General features: G+C 39.6%; 1 protein-coding gene across 4 annotated transcripts in view; it reads left to right on the top strand.

The window, feature by feature from the left end:
* Positions 1–23,753, top strand: part of KHDRBS2 (KH RNA binding domain containing, signal transduction associated 2) — a 620,233-nt gene that overhangs the window by 501,840 nt on the left and 94,640 nt on the right. For all 4 annotated transcript variants that reach the window (XR_010175991.1, XR_010175992.1, XM_063916743.1 and 1 more), the window contains 2 exons: positions 2,691–2,773; positions 21,021–21,079. Coding sequence is in view for 2 of the 4 variants with exons in the window: in XM_063916743.1 (XP_063772813.1) it covers positions 2,691–2,773; positions 21,021–21,079 (142 nt within the window). In the remaining 2 variants the exon portion in view is untranslated. The remainder of the gene's footprint in view (positions 1–2,690; positions 2,774–21,020; positions 21,080–23,753) is intronic.

The following is a 23,753-nucleotide window of genomic DNA, read 5'->3' as shown; positions in this document are numbered from 1 at the left end:
ATAAAAATGTGGTAAGGCATGATGGGACTTGTAGTTTGACAACAGCTGGAGAACCACAGGGTGGCCTGGCCTGCACTACATCACCAACCCATTTGGGGTGCAACACAAAAAAAAAAAAAAAAACTAAGGACAAAGCACAGATGTTACAAATCAAGTCATAAATATAAAAAACTCACCATCCGCCCTTGGGCGGTCCGAATCACGGACATGAAGGGCAGAAACCACCTCTGGCGGAATCAGCGAACGCATTGGCTCCTCCCAATCTTTATAAGACGCTCGGAAGGGGTGTCCACCCCCGGTTTGACGGGCAGATTTTGCCTCCTTAGCCATCTTTGCCTTCACACGGTGCTTGATGTCATAGAAGCGTTTCCTACAGGTGTCCTCGGTCCGCCTCACCACACCCTCACTGTTCACAGCAGCAACAACCTTCCCCCATAGGACAGTCTTCCTGCGGGTCGACACCTTTGCTGCATCAGACCCAAACAACTGGCAATGATGCCTCATCAGCTCCCGGACCAGAGCCATGTTTTCTGAGTTACTAAACTTAACATTGCGGCCCGTCTTTGTAGTGGTGCGTGGCTGCGGAGCCACAACACCATCACCATCACTTGAAAACGCAGCCGCAACCTCCCCCTCCTCCTCACTAACCTCCTCCCTCTCACTCACCTCCTCCACCTCACTCACCTCCTCCCTCTCACTCACCTCCTCCACCTCACTCACCTCCTCCCTCTCACTCACCTCCTCCCTCTCACTCACCTCTGACTGTGACATAATCAGAACAAACCACAAAAAACACAGAGAAAAAAAAAACAAATAACACACTCCTCCACTACCACTACACACCACACACACACACACACACACACTCACTCACTCACTCACTCACAAACAGTGACAATAGACTTAACTAAAAAACAAAATACAAAAAATAGACAGACTTTTAAATAACACCACAACATGTATAACAAGACTACTTACACACACAGTACAGCACTCAACAATCACAAAACTCCGCCTCAAAACCTCCACAAACTCCACAAAACTCACCAACTCCAAATACACCTTCCTCTCTCCTCACCACTAGCTAAACCCACGAGGTGCGGCCGGTTTGGGGCGTTTTTATAGTAATGTGCACAGACACTCCTCCATCACGAATCCAACCAATCACGGACGAGTGACAAAAACGAAACTTAGGAAAAAAACGCGCCATTGAACGGACAAACACTGCCGTAACCGAAATGTGACGCACATTCGTAACAAAACCACATAACACGGCCGACAAACAGCAAAATCAGCCGCATTATACCTCTCAAAAAGCACGAATGACATCGACATCGGAAAACAGAAAAAATACAAATACGAAAGCTTAGTAAATGAGGCGTAACAAATTCAAAAAGTTGCACAAATACACTTTCGATGTCATTCGTGATGATTCTCACACCAAATCGGTACTAATACGAATCTTAGTAAATTTACCCCCTTGTGTCTTTTGCTGCAGTTGTGTCTGAGATCAGGGGTAGATTGGGAACTAAAAGTGGCCCTGTAAAATTTTGTATAACTGGCCCGACATGGTCAGCACAGGAGGTGTAACATATTGTGTAGTCATGGCAGCATCACTGGATGGCAGAGTTGCTGTACTGCAGTTATGGAATAACAGAATAAATGCAGTGTCTATAACAATATGATGATCAGATACAGTATGGGTTTCATGGCTGAAAGTGTCACAAACAAACATATGTACAAAGCCATCATTGTAAGCTAAATATTTACTTTATTGTAATCATTCACAGAGGACACCACTTGAATTGGATACATTTCAAATCTCAATTCCATGCTCAGAGGATATTACATTTACAAACTGTTGTTTTAACTATATCTTGTCTCATGTGTGCATATATGACTCCGATACGCCCCCAATCAATCAGCAGCTCTGATTCTCTCTGTATGATCAGATAGGGCAATAGGTCACTGATGGCTATTATTACTACCTGTCATTCAGTTGTAGAGATATCAATGATTGTTTTTCCATATACTGTCTGTTTTACTATATTGCATTATTTGTGTATTTGGGATGTAGTCATGATCCTGTTGGTTGGGATCCTGTTGGTCAGCATACTGATGCTGGTATCCCGGTACCCAGAATACTGGCAGGGGGCCGAGGGTTATTCCCAATTGTGGGTGTCCACGACACCCATAGAGTGAGAATAGAACCTGTGGTGGGCGCAGCGAGGCACCGAGCCCACAGCGTGGCGAGCGCAGCAAGCCTGCAAGGGGCTTCGTTGCGCTCACCCCCCTGCTGGCATTCTGGCAGCCAGGATCCCAGCATCGGCATAATGACTCCCAGGATCCCAACCGACGGTCTTCTGAACCCAACCTGTTCTACTGTAATTTGCCTTATGGTGTTATGGACAATTTTTGGCACCAGATACATAAATTAATAATAATAATAATAATAACAGCAACAAGAATGTGTGTGTTTCAAGTAATTTTTATTAGCGGACTATAAGAGAAATCTCTTATAGTTATTTAAATCAAAATAGTTGAAGAGATTAAGTGTCAGCCATAACAATGTCTGTTAGTACTGTACGCTATGAATGTTTTAAATGACTAAAAGAGTATTTCATTAACATTAAAAATAAAAGTTAAAAAAGAAATATGGTTTTAATGAAGCATTTTATATTTTCCTAAAGGGTTATGATGATGGATTTGGAGATGATTTTGATGACCAGAATTATGAGGATTATGAAGACAGCTACACAGTGCAACCACAGAGGTATGTTTGTTTTTTAATTTGATTTCTTCTACATAAAATATATAAATAATTAATAGCAGCCTGAAGAAACAAACCAAAGGAAATTTGTAAATGCCAAGAGGCAGTGAGCCCTGTGGATACTTACCTATTTAATATTTAATTAATGCTGGTAGAATTTCCAGATAGCATTGGATTTGCCTGCTGTTTATAATAATTTAGTACCCAATAATGGGGTAGTAAGTGGTGATGTAGTTGTGGTATTTGAATAAAACTATTCTTTATAGCTTTGCTTCTTTTTCTTGACATCAAAATGTCCTGAACTGATGCTAGATAGTATAGAGAAAAGTGATTAAAATAAAGTGCATTTATTTAGGCGTAACTTTCCTAAAGCGGTAACGGCGTAACATGTTTCTTACATTTGGCTCTTGAATATCTTGCATTGTAAGGCTAACATTTTTATTTAAAATAACTTAAAATATACAATGATACTATTCATTTCAATATTTAGTTTTGATAATCAATATATTAAAGTACTGATAAATAAAAACCTTTATTCGGATTATGACTTTAATAAAACTTACGTATGTGGGCATTGTACTGTCTGTGCTCTTCTTTGGAAACAATGCTGCAAACTCCTGAAGTGTATCAACTGCAATATAGTTTTATAAAAGTACTTATGTAATCATTACAAAGTCTATAAAGAATTTTTTAATTGAGCATAATTAATTATTGCATAGTGTGTACAGTAGCAACAGTTGGAAATAATCCCTGGACATGATATACAGTACCATGTCAGCATTCCGAAGATTGCATAGTGTGTATGTTAGAAATCATGTGTCCTCATTGTAAGTGAAATTGGAATGATCGTTGTATTATTTGTTATTTCATGCAAGTGTGTACTTAGTTTAAACATTATAAAGCAGAATGGGTGGGAAGGGGCCTTCTCATATAGGCAATATACTGTAAAGTTTTGTAACAACAAATGTGGTCCGATGCAGCCCTGCAGAAGACCGCTGATGCACCTTTCAGTAGGTATACAGCATGTAAAATAGTAATGATTAGATGGTGCACAAAAGCAGTGTAAACAGCCCATAAGCGAAGACGTGTCACCCACATTCCAAACATTAAATAGGAAAAATTAGATCACCAATGGGCACATAGGCGCTAGAAATATAATAAAACTTAATGGCCATTTAAATGTAGGAAATCCTCATTTGCATAATAACCAATAGTATCCCTGGTGGACAGGATCTTCTTATAAAGATATATGTATTATAGATAAAGGGCTCCACTTGTTTCCACTATATCTCATATGATGAAGGTGTAAAATAGGACTCCTACTAAAATGTGAGTCTACATATAGGTAGACAAATGCATGTGTAGCCTAAGGGCACTGCCCACTCCAGATGTCTGTCCAACCAGTCACAATTTACCAGCCGAGTTGTTGTGTGAATTATCCTCAGAACAGAAGGGAAAACTTTCAATAGTGTAACACTTTTATTTTAAAAAAATCCGAAAAATATACAACTTCATATACATATCCGGGAACCTGGTTCTGATTCCAACATACTGCCTTTTTATCTACCCATTTAAGTAGATTTAGCATCTGCTAGGAGTCCATGATTTTATCCTATTGTACCGTATATGAACTTGTTTATTTTAAATAACAGTGTTACAATATTGGCTAGTGTAACTACTGTATCTGTGCTGTTGATGATGATGATTTTCATCATGGATATTTGCAGTGTATGTTATATCCTCAAAAAATATATTATAAAACAGCTTTTTTTACTGCAACTTAAAGTAGAACCAGTAATAGCATTCACAGCCTTGTCTAGCAGTATCAAACTCAGGTTTAAAAAGTACATGGGATCCTCTTGAAAAAAACAACCAGGCCAGGGTGACTATAGCAGGAAAATTATAGAATGATATCCTGTTGCCATACTGTCCTGTTCATCATGTAGTAGAATTCCCTGGTGGAATTGTGCCTGTAAAAATTTTTTGTCCCATCCCCCCTAGAAAATTCCCCTTGTGCTGACAGCTGGGATTTGTATTTCACTTTTATTGCCCATGTAAATCCAGGGGGTGGGGACTCTTCTTTCTAAAAAGCTCCAAACCCCCCCCCCCCCCCCCCCAGAAAATATACATTGTTGACAAAATAACTCTAGAGAACACCGTGGTACAGATTTAAAGTCTATAACCCTGTTCCTCTTATTAGACAGAGTGGCTTTGCTCTGATTGGTCAGAGCATGGAAAAGCTGATTTGAAGTGGGGCTTAGCCATAATCATGTACATTTATCAACATTATAGCAATGATGATGCTTACTGGTGTATCATCCCACTACAGTATGATGATATTCTTGTTAGTATATTATCATGTGTTACATGACCATACACCTTTATTCCTATATGTTTAACAGCATGTATCTGAAGGAGTCATCATGCAGCTCTACATAAATGAGGAGCATGTGCTCAAGTTTTGTGTATGATTAATTTTTGGAGCATTTTACAGCCAACCCAATATGTTTAAATTAATGCTTAAGATTAGTATACCTTTCTCTCCTATTAACTAATAATGTGGGGCAGGAATTAAGACTGCAACTTGTTGTGGGGCAGGAATTAAGACTGCAACTTGTGGACTTCCTGCAGCGAATCACAAATTACCTTACAGGGGTGTGTGATTGGGGTGTGGATTATTATCTACACTAAAAGGATCTACAGTAAATAGGTCTACCACTAATGGTAGACATGCATTTCGTTGACAGGGTCAAAAGGTCGACATAGAATAGGTAGCCAGTAGGAAAGGTTAACAGGGTCAAAAGGTCGACATGCAAATGGTCAACACAAAAAAGGTAGACACAATTTTGGGGGGTTTTGTCACTTTTCTGCCACAAACAAGCCCTATTAGTGTACCACGCTCCACTGCTGCTGTGCTCGGCACAGGTTACTATTCCCATTCTTGTCCACATGGATGGTAACGTATGAAAAAGTTGAAAAAAACAACAACTTGTGTCTACATTATGTGTCGACCAGTGTCATGTCGACCTTTTGACCATGTTGTCCTTTTGACTTGTCTTCCTTTTACATATCAACCTTTTGACCCTGTCTACTATTAGTGGTTGACCTATTAACAGTAGACATTTCTAGTGTTGATCTATAGTCCGAATACCATGTGATAGATACTAGTGGGGAGCTTCATTGTATTCTGCATCTTTCCTATTTTTCTGTTTATAAAGTTGTAGCCTACCACTTGCAGTAATGAGATTACTCACAAAATACAAGTATAGTACTTGTACTATTTTTATTCCTTTTGGCTTATAACTGTTGTATAATTTTGGGTTTATCCTTCTCTGTAAAATAGTTAAGTACCAGTTATCATACTTGGAGCACACAAAGGCAATAATTGATTAAAAGCTTAATTATATGGTTTCTAAATGCTAATTACAGTGCAGATCTGAAAGCCTGTGTTTTTCACCTCTTATCACGGCATGCATCACAAGTGCATTTACCGAACACAAAAGAAGCTGATTCAAACAAGCCAGTTAAGCACAGCCGCTTACTTATTACTCTATTCTGCTACTGAGCAAAGTGTTGAAAAATTGCTTTAATAAGAATTTCTACATCACTAGGAGAATGAATATGTTGAATGCTTTTCGTATGTGATAGAATTAATCTAAAACTAAGGGAACTACAGCTTCTGGTTTTAGAAACTGATGTCATCATACAAAAAAAAACAATGTAATCAATGATGAAGTGTTCTGATCTGAAGGGGATAAATATTGCTGATGCTACTTTAAGTCTATGTTATTTACTGTGCTGAGTCACCTGTAAAGCATTATCCCATAGGATTGATATAGATTAATAAAAGCTGCATTGTGCAAATGGAAAAAGTTTGTCTACTTAATTAGTCACTTCTCTACATCATGTACAAAGCAAGTTTTAATGATGTGTCTGCGTGAACTGTATGATATTAATTTGTCTTTAAACTGGGACACATTGTGAAGTAAAGTCCAAATAAATTATCTGCTGTTGTCTGTGATAATATTTGCAGATGTGTACAGTTTTTCTTTAATGTTTATATAAATTTACATGAGAACGATGTGTGAACACATTATGAAAACACCCAAATGCTTTGCAGTTGAATTCTGCTCTTTGACTAATTATCCCCAATTGGTTAAAGGAAGTTGTTACATACTAAAGCAAAGTTGCAGGGACAATCAGAAGACACGTCATATTTATGCATTTCCCAATCACACACCATTAACAATCCACAATTAGAATAATACACAATCTAATTCCTCCAGTACAAAACACTGCCCTCAATCACAGTTGTCCTCTCCTCTCTATTCCAGAGACTCCAGCCATCCTTCTGAGGTTGCCAATGATTTAACACCTGGTATCTGAAGAATACACTCCCCATTATCTCATAACCTTAATGATTGGCAAATTCAACTTTCCTTTACCCTTGGAATTTGCCAAAGTCTTATAGTCACCCTCAAATTGTGTGTTTTGATACATATTCCACTTATAATATTTGTGCTTGAGCCCTCTTCTCAGTTCTTCATAGCAGCAGCTAACTATGAAAGTGCTCTCACAAAGTATAACACATGTGAAGGAAATTTTAGCAATGGCTCTGAATTATTTACTGCATATATTTATTAATAGTTACAGTATATAGTGACAGCACTTTCCATTGCCCTATACAATTAAAAATCAGAAAGGGGAATATGGGGAGCTTTGGTGATCTTGCAACTATTGGGACTACAAAGGTCAATGAAGGCTTTACACCCACTTTCTTCAAATCTTTTAACAATGAGGATTTATAATGCTATTAAAGAGGCACTATGTTGTTATTATAAGATTATAGTTTGTACAGTATGATGCCCTTTTTGATAATACATGATAGAATAAATCACTGTAGGCCATTTAGTGTCTTCATGGAATTAAAGGAAATCATTAATATTGATATACTGTATGGTGCCATTAATAAATCTTCATGGTAGCATGCTAAGGCTATATAATGGCATTCTGATACTGTATTGTTGCATGTAATAAAGCTAAATACTGCAAAGAAACATGTTGAAACTGATTCATGCCCCTTACATTATTTGTCATTTTTTCCACCTTATAGAAATGTCCCTTACACATTATGTTACACACTTTGATTTCCCTTACTCATTATGCCCCTTACATATTATTTCACACACTTTAATGCCCCTTATTCATTATGCCACACCATAATGTCCCTTATACATTGTCACACACCGTAATGCCCCTTTCACATTATGCCACACACTGTAATGCCCCTTACACATTGCGCCACACAATAATGCCCCTTACACACTATGCCACACACTGTATGCCCCTTACACAATATGCCACACATTGTAATGCCCCTTACACATTATGCAGTGGAGGGTCATTGAATTATCTCATCAGACAACAATAAGAAAGTTTAACAAAGGGTTTGTCATGCAGTATTTCCCAACATTTTTGGTCAGTGACATAGGACAAGTGTTTTGACCTCTTAAGAATGGGGTATATTTATTATGAGGAGGCATGGCCACCAAGTCAGTGGTGTACCTACCATTAAAAAGCACTGGACTGCCCTTTGCTCCTCTCAAACCACTCATTTACTGTGATACACACCACTGCAGGTGCAAGCAACATGCATTCTCAGCTGCTGTGCCATGCAGAGCAGCAGTGAACAGAAGATAGTTTTACTTGCAGTCCCAATCCAAGTAATGTAGTCCCAGTTGGATTTTTTTACCTTTGTTTATTATTTTGATTCAAGGATAACATGACTTTCTGTTAGCCTGAAATTGCTGCCTTCAGATGGCTTAGACCTGGTATGGGTAAAATAATGCTCTATGCATTTATCTGCAGCTCTCTTTCAAGTGTTATTATCACATTTTCTTGCTATAGCTTGTAAAACTTGTTTAAAACACCTGCTGATATGTTGTAACAGGTTGATGTCTCTTGTTTTCCTAAATTGTATTGTTTTAAATTATCATTTGGATTGAGAGTAAGGGACAAATTAATACAGAACAGTGGCACATGGCCTGATTCAGAAGTGGACAGATTTGCTCAACAACTGCAAATGTTGTTGCAGCCATTACTGCAGATCTATGCAAAAGTCACACCATTGGTCGGACATTGGCCACACCACTGGACTTCCACGCCCAATAGAATTTGCCTGCCGGTGTCAGTATACTCTGAAAATGGCATGCCCTGACATGCACCCCAATGTCATCCACCCCATCACTCCCCACTAAACCCCCATCACCACTCAGGAATGCCTGTTGGAATTGCATAGATCTCAATGCAATTCTGATCTGTGTCTGCTGACAGTAGGTAGCTATTGGGACATATGCGCAGTGCGTCTCAGAGGCATGTGCAGATGTAGAACCTCCGAATCAGGCCCACAATGACAACTATGATAATAATGACAAATTTATGCCAATGTTGCAGCTGATGGACTGTCTACTGAGATGCCCACTGGCTGCATTTCTAAAGCATTTCTGTGTGCAAAAAGTGACACCATCGATCATATATCGGTCACACCATCAGTTAATAGAGAAACTCTATGGTTGCTTAGACTGCCCAATGGTACATGGCTGCCAATGCAAGTGGATACTGGCATGGCCCAGTCACATGCACCAACACACTTGTTGACACCAGCCACACACCCCCTTCCCCAAGTAGAAACTCTGGAATGCCATGGATTTCAATGCAATTCCAATTTAGTCCCCTGGTTGGAACCATCAGGACACAAGCTCAGTACTTCTGAATCAGGCCCAGAACCATGCATCACAACTGAACAGACTCATTACTTTAATCATTTAAAACTGTCCTACAGTATGCATTTTTTTTGGGGGGGAGGGTTTCAAAAGAGTCTACATGAAGAAAAAAAATCTGTTATCCTATATTCAGATATTTTACTTAGTTTGCACAAATATCAGACACAGTTATCTACTGATGCATTTTTCTGTTTATTAGAGTAGCCTAGGTGAAATCTTCTGTTCCAGGTTTGCTAAAGAATTTCTATTACAAAGTTCCCTTTGGGCAGCACAGAGACATGCTTTACTGCAAGCAATTAACCTATTTTATATCTCTGCACCAGAATTAGACCCTTTTATTAACAGGTTCAATACACTTGTTACTTTTTATAGATCAAATTAAGTAAAGGTTAGATAAAATGCAACCACAGTTCACATATTTCATACAGAATCTTGTCTCAGTGAGAAATGCAGTTGTCAATACTTCATAGTATAAAGCAGGTAATCAGTGCCACAGAAAGATGAGCTGCACACCTAACCTTGCACAGACATACTTAGAACTACTACTCTTAAGTGTTCTTAAGCTGAACACAATTTTATAAATTTGAGTTTTTCTTGTTAAAATAATAATCTGTTTAGATAGTTACATTTAAAAATTAATTCTGATAATGATATATATATATATATATACATATATATATATTATAGAGAGAGAGAGAGCAATGCAGCTTCTGTAGGTGAGGTAATAAAATAGAAGATTTTGCAATAATTGTTACACTGATGGCATTGAACGGAATTGCTGATCTTGTCACATACTTTAGTTACTGCTTGAACTGTAAAAGCACTGACACATGACTAATTATAAACTGACAGATGTCAGCTTGTACAGCATTGGAGATTTACTAAAGATCACTGTTTAGTGGCCAACATTTATAAAATGTTTTCAGGGACACTTTTATGTAGGGAAGTCACATAACAATGAGTCACTTAGGTCTTTAGCCAATATGAAGACTTAAACAGATCTGGCATTTTCCTGCAGTTCACTTCCACCACTGCCATTCTAAGTTAAATCGAGAACACTGTGTAAACTGCCTGTCTTTTTATATATAACAAACCATGCCCTCAAGTACTCCCAGCAGTCTATGATTTAAATGTATTCCTTTGTGTGACTAAGTGTAGAATTACTATTGGCTTGACATTATGTACGTTAAATGCAGCAAGCATGGTTGGCGACTGGTTTGGTAGATGGACAGCCTAAATGAAACTAATTGTTCTCTATGCAGCAAAGACTCTTTACAACACAGTCTCACATAGATGTGTATGGGTATTTAAATGTCGTTGAAATATATATAAATCATATTTAAATGTGGATCTGTTTAATTTGCCTACTGTCACGATCCCAGCGGTTAGGATAGCGAAGCTGGAATCCCGCCAGCTGGCAATGTCGCCAGCCGGAATACCAGCACTACACCAGTATTCCCACCCATAGAGTGAGAATAGATTTTGTGGCGAGCGAAGTGAGGTGAATGCAGAAAACCCGCAAGGGGACTCAAACAAACATGTGGATGCTACTTTTTACACATATATACAAGTGTGTCCTTTGCGGGAATCGAACCCTGGCACACGGGCATGGTAACCATTGGCGATACCACTATGCCAAGAGAGCCATGGTGTCACGATCCGGACTACTGAACATTATTTTTTACCTTTCAGGTGTCTTCTGAGGCTGGCTCAGCGTTCCTGTGCCGGGTCTCAGTCATGATGTTATGTCCTTACTTCATATTTTCTTCCTGTTAGCTTGCAGGTGCGGTCATAAGAAACTCTTAAATGGAATGGCGTTTCTGGTTCATCGCCGCCTCCGCCGCCATTACTGGACTCTCAGCTTGTGGACGGCTCTGCATTACATACCCTGTCAGTTGCGGCCTCCACCGCATTTGCTGCACTTCCAGCGCATGGATGGATCCGTGTGACGTCTCCTGTCAGCCGCGGCCGCTTGCCGCGATTACCATGTTTGAACACTATGGGTCTGTGCAGTGCCTCTCACCCGCCATAGCGTCTGTTGCTGGCGCTGGGGGAATGCTGTGCAGTATTGTCATTCTCTGGGTCCTATGGCCGCTGCCGCCATTGCTGTGAAAGTTCCATATAGAATACAAGCCAGGTTTCCCCTCCAGGAATCAGTATGGGCGCAGCCATGTTGGTTCTGATCATGTGATACTGTTTCTACCAATCCACAGTCCTGCTGAGCTCACATGATTGCTGATCCAATCCCTGCACTGCTGAGGGTATACAGGGACTGATCTTAGACCAGGAAATCGTCAGTGCTTTGGTTGTCATCACCAAGTGTATCCTGTCTCTGCTCTCTGTTACTCTAACTGTGTTCCAGGTATTCCAGCTCCTAAAGTCTCCAGTTCTACAGAGACCAGCGTCAATCATCACCCTGCGGTGCCTGCCTGACTTCCTTGTATCATCAGTGTTCTCTGCGAGTGGCAGTGATTTGAGTTAACACCAGCTTCCAGCATTGTGCTCCCAGTGGTGTTCACCTATCTACCATCATCGGTGTTCCTGATATTTACAGTACCAAGTCATCTGTTTCTCAATTCATCAATCTCTAGCATCATTAGTGTTATTCAGTTTCATTATCCGTTTCATCCGGACCTGCACTTCATCCACAGTTCTTCACCTTCCATTTCATCCGGTAAAACCGGCAGTCTGCAGATACTCATCTTTCTGCAGTACATTCAGCCTCCGTATTCCATCTGCTGACCAGTTCCAGCTATCACCTATTCTACAGCACCTAGGTGTTGATGAGGACTGTCCATCTCCTTAAACTCCCAAGCTAGTCTTGTGCGGATACCACACCTAAGGAAACATTGCAGCTGTTATTGTTCTTGGAACTATGTACTGTTTTTAATAATCTTTCATATCATCTTGTGCTAACTGCCGGTATACCACCAGAACTGTGTCTAATAAACAAACATTTATTTTTATCTTTGTTGTCGTGGTCACATCTTCGGGCATTGGTGGTAGGAGTCCTCTATGTCTAGGAGTCCTATTCAGCCACCTAGATTCACCTATACACCAGCCCCTACAACTGAGGCAACCTCACACCAACACCAGCCCTTAGTTGTGACACATGGAGACAAGTGATTGACACCTGCAGTGACATAGTGATATCGCTCATTGTAATTTTTTTAATAGTTCTGTGTGTCCCAACTCTATCGCTGATTGTAATGTTATTTTTTTAGAGCGAGCTCTGTAGAACTCTGAACTGTGCTTTTCTATGTGTGCATTGGAGATGCTGAGCAAATCTTTTTGTGTTCACAGTTCTACTTAATGTAGATATCATTTTATACAGCGCATCAAGGGAGCATTCAGTTGTAGGGCCTGTTGTCACTGGGTGCATGCCTTTCAGGTGATTTCATACTACGCCTTAGAGTATTATTGTATAAAAAAAGAACTACTATATTTACTGTGCACTGGCCAGCTTGTCAGAGCTTGTTACATTGTTCAGTATTCTATAGTGCCATAGTCATCCACTGCTATTTAGCACTGTGCTGTAGTTTTCATTAGTGGAACAATCGCCACCCAGCGGTGAAGCTGTGTATTGCATGCTGTTGATCCTCTTGTGCCTTATCGTGCCTTACTTTGCCTACGGCAAGACTAGGACGTCTATATGACACAGCAGCAGCAACGATGAATGTGGCTACATCTGTATGTGTTATTAAATTTTAAAAAAAACTCTTGTACCGATGGCAAGGCATCGCCTATGTATATATACTGTATAAAGTAGTACTGTGGCCCTATAGTAGTAACAAGTGCAAAAAAAATACTTTTTTGCAAGAGTCAGTATTCTAAAACAATACATCTGTTGAAATATTATTATGAAGCAATGTATTGGCTGTAGTATTGTATTTAACTACTTAACTAGTAACATAGTAACATAGTAACATAGTAACATAGTATCTGAGGTTGAAAAAAGACAATTGTCCATCGAGTTCAACCTATTTGTGGTCTCCTATGCATGATGATTTGACTAAAATTTCTGACTGATGCTGCTGTCAGCCGTTGCATTTTATCCCTATTTATAGTAACTATAATGCATGACTATGCACCATACCCCTGGATATCCTTATCCATTAGGAATTTATCTAACCCATTCTTAAAGGTGTTGACAGATTCCGCCATTACAACTCCCTCGGGCAGGGAATTCCAAACACATATTGTCCTTACTGTGAAAAAGCCTTTACGACGTATTGTGCGGAATCTCCTCTCCTCTAACCTGAGCGAGTGTCCACGAGTCCTCTGTGTTGATCTAACCAAAAACCAGTCCCGCTCTGTGTATTGTCCCCTTATATATTTGTAGATGTTGATCATATCCCCTCTTAGTCTCCGCTTTTCCAATGTAAACATGCCTAGTCTTTCAAGCCTTTCCTTGTATTCCATAGTCTCCATGCCCTTAATTAGTTTGGTCGCCCTCCTCTGTACCTTTTCTAGCTCCAGGATATCCTTTTTGTAGTACGGTGCCCAGAATTGTACACAGTATTCAAGGTGTGGCCTCACTAGTGATTTATATAACGGGAGTATAATACTCTCGTCCCTAGCATCAATACCCCGTTTTATGCATGCTAATATCTTATTAGCCTTCTTTGCTGCAGTCCTACTTTGGGTACTACTGCTTAGCTTGCTATCTATGAGGACACCTAAGTCCTTTTCCAGTACAGAATCCCCTAATTTTACCCCATTTAGTAGGTAGGTGTAATTTTTGTTCTTGTTACCACAGTGCATTACCTTACACTTGTCTGTGTTGAAGCGCATTCTCCATTTGGCTGCCCATGCTTCTAATTTAACTAAGTCGTTCTGAAGAGACTCGGCATCCTCCTCTGTATTTATAGCCTTACACAATTTGGTATCATCTGCATAAATTGACACCATGCTCTCTAGACCTTCTGTTAGGTCGTTAATGAAAATATTGAACAATTCGGTCCTAATACTGAGCCTTGCGGCACACCACTTAGCACTTCAGTCCAAGTTGAAAAAGATCCATTAACCACAACGCGCTGCTCCCTATTATCTAACCAGTTTTTGACCCAAGTGCATATTGTGCTTCCTAGCCCTGATTCTTGTAGCTTGTAGATAAGTCTCATGTGTGGTACAGTATCGAACGCTTTGGCAAAGTCTAAAAAGATTACATCCACGTCTTTACCCTGATCTAGGTTTGCGCTTACTGTTTCATAAAAGCCAAGTAACTTGGTTTGACAGGATCTGTCCTTCATAAACCCATGTTGATTCCTTTTAATGACCTTATTGACTTCAAGGAACTTCTGAATACTATCTCTTAGAATACCTTCCAATACTTTCCCCACTATAGATGTAAGACTAACTGGTCTATAATTACCTGGTTCAGCTTTACTTCCCTTTTTGAATATAGGCACTACTTCCGCTATACGCCAGTCTTTGGGAACCATACCTGATATAACTGAATCCTTAAAGATCAAAGATAGCAGTTTTGCCAGTTCAGAATGAAGCTCCATTAGAACCCTAGGGTGAATACCATCGGTGATTTATTAATGGAAACATTAATCTTTAAATGTTTAATCTTTAAATGTTTTAATCGGTCACAGACTACTTCCTCGCTTAAATAAGTACCTATCAGTAGGATATTCTCATTATTGAGATTGTGTGTCAGTCCCTGAATTGGGTCCTCTCTAGTGAATACTGTTGAAAAAAACTCATTTAGTGTGTCCGCTATGTCATTATCATTTTTGCTTAAGACTCCCAACTTGTCTTTTAAAGGGCCTATACTCTCCTTCTTTAATCTCTTGCTATTAATGTATTTAAATAATTTTTTGGGATTCGCTTTGCTTTCCTTTGCTACTAGTTTTTCAGTTTCTACTTTAGCCGCTCTTATTTCCTGGCATGGTCAAATCACATTCAATTGCGCTACCCACTGTGTCCCCCCTGTTTTTGACTAAGAGATCCGTTCTGCAGATGTGCATAATATAATACTTAAATATTTTAAAAAATACTTTCTAAACTATAATAAATAAAAACTTTAAAAAAAACTATGTTATGAATGGTTTTGAAGGGAAAGATTGTCAGTTAAAGTACACAAACAGTTGATTTTGTATTTATGACAGCACTAAAGAAATAATAGGAGGAAGATGAAGATAGTCAATTTTTATAGTGAAAAATAAAGACTAGACAAACCAGTTGGATTTGGGGGGAGGAGTCAATTAGGCTTCAGGTTTTCCGTGTTGAAATAGCATGGGTTTCACGCCATAGCTATTCAGTTAATCTGCATTTTCCCTGCATGATAAATACTGGGTTATCGCACAGAAGCCCACTGATTCAATGTAAAATGTGGAATTTAATGTTTCCCTGCACATTAAGGGCCCGATTCAGGTTCAGATACAAAAGTGCTGAAATTGTTATTTGGTGATTTTAGCACTTCTGTGCATGCGCACACGCCGGTGCGCACAAGTGCAAGGTCCTACACTGTGACTGTAGGCAATCACAGTCTAAGACCTGGAGGGGGTCGGTAACGTGGGGCACAGACACTGCATTTTGTGGTCATCAACACTCCATTTAAGGGGCATAGTTCAGACAATGCAGGCATGCCCGGAGCATTGCTGGGGCAGCCACTGCAGCTGTGTGACATCACATGCAGCCGCTGTGACCCAAAAGATGGCTGCCCTCTGACTGCTTACACAGTTAGGCTGCATAAGCAGGGGGCTACCTTAATAATGTGAGCATATTACTATATAGTGATGCACTCGCATGTTGGGGGGGGCAGGACCTGGCATGCGGGACTGCCTTGCCCTGTGCTGGGCAGCCCCCCGCATGTTAAAGAAAACAGTTGTAGTTTTGCAGTTTTTCGCAAAATTACAACTGAAGCTGAATTACGCCCTAAATGCACTTAGGGTGCATTTAATGCAGTTTTCCTTGCTGCTCATGAGACCGTGAGGACAAATCCTGCTTCTGTTGATTAGTGCACAGGGTTCCCACAGCTAATTGACTTGGGCATCTCGTTCAATTAGTTATTGGGTTAACCTCGTGCCTAATTGAATCTCCCCCCAAGAGTCATTGTAAGTAAAATACTGCTTGGTTTCAGCTCATTTAGGTATTAATAATGAGTGTGGATATAAGCACAGGTCCCAACATTGGTACACTACAAAATGGAACACAGGTGTTACATGACTGTGACAATTACAATGCAAAATGTAATTCTTTTGCACAGAGAATGTCACTGTATGCCCATCTGCAGAGTGAGGAACACATTTGTGCATTTGCTATGCATTGTGTGAGTAATTACATAATTTACCCTAACTGAATCCAGTGGGCTTCTGATCAGCAACCCATACACCTTAAGTGTTGCACTTCATACTGACCTGCTCAGTGTACCCAAGAAAGAATGGTCAGGGTCATCATACCGATCACATATCACAAATAGCATCACAGGCATTTTTCCCCCTAGACCGACAGAGGACGCTAAATGCCAGAATTACTTTAAGTTCCCTTTAAAAGCACATGGACATTTGTCTTTAATTTCTTATTAGTTTGCTTACATTCAGTTTCAGTTCTAGTTGTTTCCATCTTTACTGTGATCCCTTGTACACAGCAAGGAATGCCTAATGTCAATGTGGAATACCCATATACTTCATATACAACTGAGGGGGCACAACTTGGCATGTCAATGCAACTGCAGGCTCTGTAGAGTTGTGTGTTTAAGTATAATATGTGCTAAAGTCCTAATTCTGAGTTTCAAAACCTTTGTGTGCTACTGCATTTAGTGATTTTCCCATGTGTCACATGCATCACATCAGCCGTTTCTCTGCAGCCACCTAATTGGCATGTTTGGGCAGTAACTGGGTCAATATGAATGAATGCAAAACACTCATCTCATCAGGGTGTGTCATGGACAGTTAGCCAGAATTACTATTTAAAATCATACATATGCATTCTGAACGTCAAATCCAGTTGGATCTCTTGCACCTAATATGGGGAGAAATGTAAGTGCTGATGATTATAATGAGGATGGCTGCTTTAATGACATTCATTAAAGAGATTAGCTATCCATAGTAGGGGACAGTAAAAACCTGGCCCTTCAATTTCTGACTCTACAATACTATCCATCGCCTGCCACAATCTACCCAGAAACCCACATTTGTTTGAAACAATGGACCTGATTTGTGTTTATATGCAAACCTGATAGTTTACGCACAACTCTGATGGTTGGGGAATTGTGCATGTGGAGGACCTGTTCTGCGCATATGCAGAATGGGTCATGTGTGATCTGTCACAGTGCCCCATGATGCAACATAATTAACATGCTGCGGCATTTGGGGAATTAGTGGTCTGCTCCATGTGACGCAGACTTCCTGGACTTGGTTGACCAGTTCCAATGGCCAGTCTGCGTAAGCTTTGAATGCAGCAATAAGATTGCAGATGCTATCAAGAGGCGTATTTTTCCTACAGATGTCTCCTGCTGCATTTGCATTGAAGTTGTACTGAATTGCAGAGCCTCTTTCCTGCAGCTGTGCAATACCTAATATATCAGAATCAGGCCTGATGTCCAGATTCATGCAAGTTCCATATCTTTTCAGAACTCCAAATCAGTACAGTAGGGAGGTATTCATAACTGAGAAACATCATTTTGTACTTGTATACAGTTATTAGTAAACCTTGTAATCACTGAAACACTGGCTTGCACTGCTTCTTTCTATAGATAATTCTGTACTACTGCTGATGCAGCATGATGATATGCGTGGAAGCAAATGCCAGGTACTAGTACATTTGTATGAAAACTTCTGGGCTTTTATTTGTGGGTGAACAAGTATTGACATTCATGGTATTTTAATATACAAAAGTCATTTCTATTTGCAAAGAATGTTGTGTTTGCAAAATTAGTTTTATTTATAGCTCCTGAGAGAGGTATGATGACTTAAATTCAGCTCCTTCATGACCAGTTAATAGTTCATAACTTTGTGACTAGAACATAAATTTCAGTTTATAGTTTTACAGTTAATTCAAGTGAGAATATTTTGAATATCTTTAAATACCTTAGGATGTATTTTTTTTCTAGTTAGGATAGAGCAGTAAATCTTTTTATTATCAAAGCACAGACAAAATCACTTTTCAGCATATATTTCTACAGTTCTTAGACCCAATTAGTGCTTCTATAGAAAGGTACTCAAAAACATAATTATCATATTAACTCTGTACTTTATGCAAGACATATAGGGCATACTGTTGTAATAAAGAACATTGACTAAAGTCCATGACAAACTTGCCGGATTTTTAATGGTCTCCACTGGGAAATCATTTAGGATGAAGTTCAGGTGGAGTTCATCACACCATAACATCACTATTTCCTTGCCTTCCTCTTTACAGTGTCTCAGATTTGTAATTCATTACAAAGTGGGCAGGATCCAGAAGACTGGTCTACTGTCCCATTACAGCAACAGAACTAAATAAAATTATGTAGTCTCTCGGACATTACGAGGGGATAGGCAAGTACTGTATAGCCCTCTAACAGCACTGAACCAAAAGCAGCTTATATGTCAACCACTATTGACTATTATATGTCAACCCCTATTATTGCTGACAGGCAGAGACAAAATTTTCTGAAAGCACATTTGGCTCCTAGTAGCTAGTCCCATAGCAAGGCCATTTTCCAATTTGTGCCAGCCCTGGCCTTTAACATGGCAGGGACACCAGGACCAGAAAGACACTCCTGGTGGTTCTACTGGCTTTACGGTGCATGCTTAGAGCAGCCAGTCAATGCTAGGCAGCAATTGCAGGCCCACTGCAAGACAAATGCAGGTGTCATTGAGAAAAGACAGTGCCATGTTTAAGGCCCCACATCCTAAACAGGGCACTGCTCGCACACCCCTTGTTATGGCTTTGCTTGTAGTTTTCACTCATTATGGTGACATTAGAGGGTTTCTTATGATCAGTGCTAAAGCCCAGGCTTCATTGTAGACTGCACATAGCACTTTAGACTGTGATCATAAAGGGGTTAAATAATAATTATAATAATAATAATAATAATAGTAGTTATAGTAGCAGTAATAGTGCAAGCAAACATATTAATTCAAACATAAATATAGATTACAGCTGAATTATAGCATTGCATACTTATGTGTTGTGTAAGCATAATGTACATATTTAAGCAGACTTGTTAATTCTATGAGCACAGTTTATTTATAAATGTTTTCAATTTTGAAATAGTTTAACAATAGGTTACACAATGCTACCAAGTTTGTTTAAAGACAAGCATATGAGTAGGATCACGTAGCTCAAGAAGATGCCTATTTGCTTTATTAAATCATGGTAACTGGAGGCACGGTGTGAAGAGTTCCCTGTAACTTTATATGGTAACTGTCCATCGATGACTACGGTACCACCCAGAAAGTGTATTGTTTTACTTGACATTTACTTGACAAAATAGTTAAAATAGTTTTCAGTTTAACCAACCCATATAAAACTAATGTTCTGCTAATAGCTGTATAACATAGGGGGTAATTCTGAGTTGATCACAGCAGCAAATTTGTTAGCAATTGGGCAAAACCATGTGCACTGCAGGGGGGACAGATATAACATTTGCAGAGAGAGTTAGATTTGGGCAGGTTTTTTTCATTTCTGTGCAGGGTCTATACTGGCTGCTTTATTTTTACACTGCAATTTAGATTTCAGTTTGAATACACCTCACCCAAATCTAACTCACTCTGCACATGTTATATCTGTCCCCCCTGCAGTGCACATGGTTTTGCCCAACTGCTAACAAATTTGCTGCTGCGATCAACTCAGAATTAGGCCCATAGGCCCTCATTCCGAGTTGTTCGCTCGCAAGGCGAATGTAGCAGAGTTACACACGCTAAGCCGCCGCCTACTGGGAGTGAATCTTAGCTTCTTAAAATTGCGACCGACGTACGCGCAATATTGCGATTACAAACGAGTTAGCAGTTTCTGAGTAGCTTCAGACTTACTCTGCCTGTGCGATCAGTTCAGTGCTTTTCGTTCCTGGCTGACGTCATAAACACACCCAGCGTTCGCCCAGGCACTCCCACCGTTTATCCGGCCACTCCTGCGTTTTTTCCGGAAACGGTAGCGTTTCCAGCCACACGCCCCTAAAACGCTGTGCATCCGCCCAGTAACACCCATTTCCTGTCAATCACAATGCGAACGTCGGAGCGATGAAAATGCCGTGAGTAAACTTACTTTCTTCATAGTAAAGTTACTTGGCGCAGTCGCAGTGCGAACATTGCGCATGCGCACTAAGAGAATTCTCACTGCGATGCGATGAAAAACTCCGAGCGAACAACTCGGAATGAGGGCCATAGTCCCTGACATGAAGATGTTAAACTTGCTTCTACTTTTGTACCTATGTAATATATTGTTGTACCAACTCAAGAGTATATTCAGCAAGTTCCATGTACTATTTGTTACGTAATTCTATCTAACTAATTTATCTGTTTTATTTATTATAGTGTACCAGAATATTATGACTATGGACATGGGACAAATGAGGAAAACTATAACAATTATGGTAAGTCTTACATGAATATGCATAAAACATCCTTAATGTAAGTAGTATAGAAATGGTGATAAAAGGTTAGGATTGTGTACATATTTATTTTAAATGTTCTGCTAAACATTTGACATTAACTCAGACAAACATTACAGAGATGTATCAAGCCTACTAAAGAATTAAGAAGTGAACAAGTGGAGAAGTTGCTCATAGTAACCAGTCAGCTTCTGCCTATCATTTTATAGAATGTATTTGATAAATATTAGCCAGAAGCTGATGGACTGAAAAGGGCAACTTCTCTATCTGTCCTCTTTTCCACTCTGTAGAAGGCTTGATACAGATAGAGCCATGCTAATCGTGGCTCCATTTGCGACTGAGTGCGCCCAGCGAAGCAGACTCCTGGGCACTAATGAGACGGGAGCATCTGTGCTCTCGGCGACGTGCCGGGCCCCCTGCCTGCGATGAAGCCATGCTCAATGAGCGTGGCTCCATCTGTACTTCTCCCCATTAAAGTTTTAAACAAACACACTTTTGTTTTCCTAACAATAGTACTTCAACATATCAGCTTATCTCCAAACATAAGCATGATGCTGCACTGGATGCTCAAAAAAGCTGTGTGTAAAAGTAGTCTATCTACGCCTATTTGCTGAGGCATATGTATTGCAAGGTTTCTGCAGGCCAGCACAGGTAGCATATATGTCACATGCACTTAAATCTGTCTTTACCCATTTGTTTTACTTGTGAAATACACATTTGTAATTAGGTTTCTAATACAGAGAGTACAACTCTCTATCTTGAGATGATGAGAAGGAAAATAAAAAGAATTGTCAGGCAATGAAAAAGCTTTAGAAATTAATTCACAGTTAATCAGTGACAGTTATGCAGTACTGGTCACCACAATCAGCAGTGCATATTTGCACCAGCTTTTGGGTTCCCACAACTCACACAGCTTGGACAAGCTTATATTGTATGTACAGTATACTGTGCAAGTATGCGTTACTTATCACTAACACCACCTTACTTTTCCCAGCCTATGCTAGGTCCCACCTTCCCTTCCACATTCCAGATTCTCACCAATTAGCACAGTATTGGCATATATGTGTGCAGACTCCTTTCTGTACGTAGGCACAATGATAATGCATATTTAACTACACAACTGGTGTAAATTAAAATCAGCGTATACCCCATTGGGTACATATTGTACAGTCATGTGAAAAGGATTACTCATTCCCAGGGGTGAATCTGCCATAGGGTTCACTGGGAATTTTCCCAGGTAGTCAAAGGCTTGTAGGGGCCACCTGTGCACCTGGTGATTATTGTTGCCAATTTTTTTTAAAAGAACTTGATGGGGCAGACTGGTGATGAGGTGCCGGTGAATGAATGAAGCTAGGTCTGCCTAGACATATCGGACTACATGGGGTGGCCCAGGTAGTAACTCACTGGCTTGCGCAAGAGGAGGGCTGCCTGTTATGTCATCACAAACAGAGTATCCTTCGAAGGAGCTCTTCACATCACAAAATGAGATAATCCTAATACCACAAGTTTGAGCTCCCCTCACTTGGATGGAGACCAGTTGTGCCACAGGGCACTGCTGGTAAGTACCTGCTGCTTGCTCCAATCTCTATAAATCCTACATTAAAAAGCACGCAATGCTTGAATTTAAGTACTGTATTGAAAACAGCAGATTATAATGACAGCATGACATGTATTTGTGTCATGCTGTTTTAAGTCTATGTCTAAAAACATTTTTGCCCTCCATGAATTCTTAGGTTTTTGTAATGTTTTGCTGTGGTTACATACAGTATAAAAAAACTTAAACAAATGAAATAGAAGCAATAGCTACTGTAGTTATATTTGTCAATGTGTCTCCTCACATAATCAGCATATTATGTTCATGATATAGTGTCATATACGTATAAAGTTCTTCAATAATTTGTGTCTTCCTATTTATCCTGCTTCCCCTAATGCATGTCTGAGTTTTGAATAATTAACCAGTATGTGCTGTACTGTACATAGCATAAGATTCATATGGATATTCTGTAATCTAAATTTTATGTACAAAATAAATGTGATATTTAGATAACTTTCTCTAAGCAGAAACAAGTTGAATTATTCTAAGTCAGACTGGTTTTTCCATGCATCTAAAACCTTTCAGAGCTAATGAGTTTAGAACACAGGTAGGTAGTGCATTTTCAGCTATATGTGGGGTATTCTAAAGCCTTTGTTCTTTATAATAAATTAATAAAGCAAAGGCTCAAATTTCTTTTCACATAGTCAATATCACGCAGGTTTCTTTGATTTGCATTCATTAAGTACTTGTGATAGACAGTAGCGCAATACCTTCTAGTTTTTTTGCATGTTAGGTCCACCTAATGTGGCGTGTTCTGCCTTGTATTGCTGTAGTTTCACCTACCATTGCTTGATATTTGAGCCTGGTCTACCACCAATATTTCTAGGGATAATGATGTACTCTACTAATCCCTCCTATATTGGTGTTCATTCTGCATACAGTTGATTTGGTCATGCCCAATGTGAGGCCACTTTTAGTTCCCTATCTGCACCTGATCACTCCTGTTCAAATATTGGGACTAAAAATGCCATGTCTGCACTTATTTAGATTTACTCATACTGTAGGTTTAAATCATAAAATGCGCAGAGCACTGTTATAAACACTTCTTTGATATTTATTTTA

Source organism: Pseudophryne corroboree, chromosome 4, assembly GCF_028390025.1.
Source record: "Pseudophryne corroboree isolate aPseCor3 chromosome 4, aPseCor3.hap2, whole genome shotgun sequence".
Lineage (NCBI taxonomy): Eukaryota > Metazoa > Chordata > Amphibia > Anura > Myobatrachidae > Pseudophryne > Pseudophryne corroboree.
Note: the sequence above shows the minus strand (reverse complement) of the source record. Positions and strands in the feature narration are given on the sequence as shown.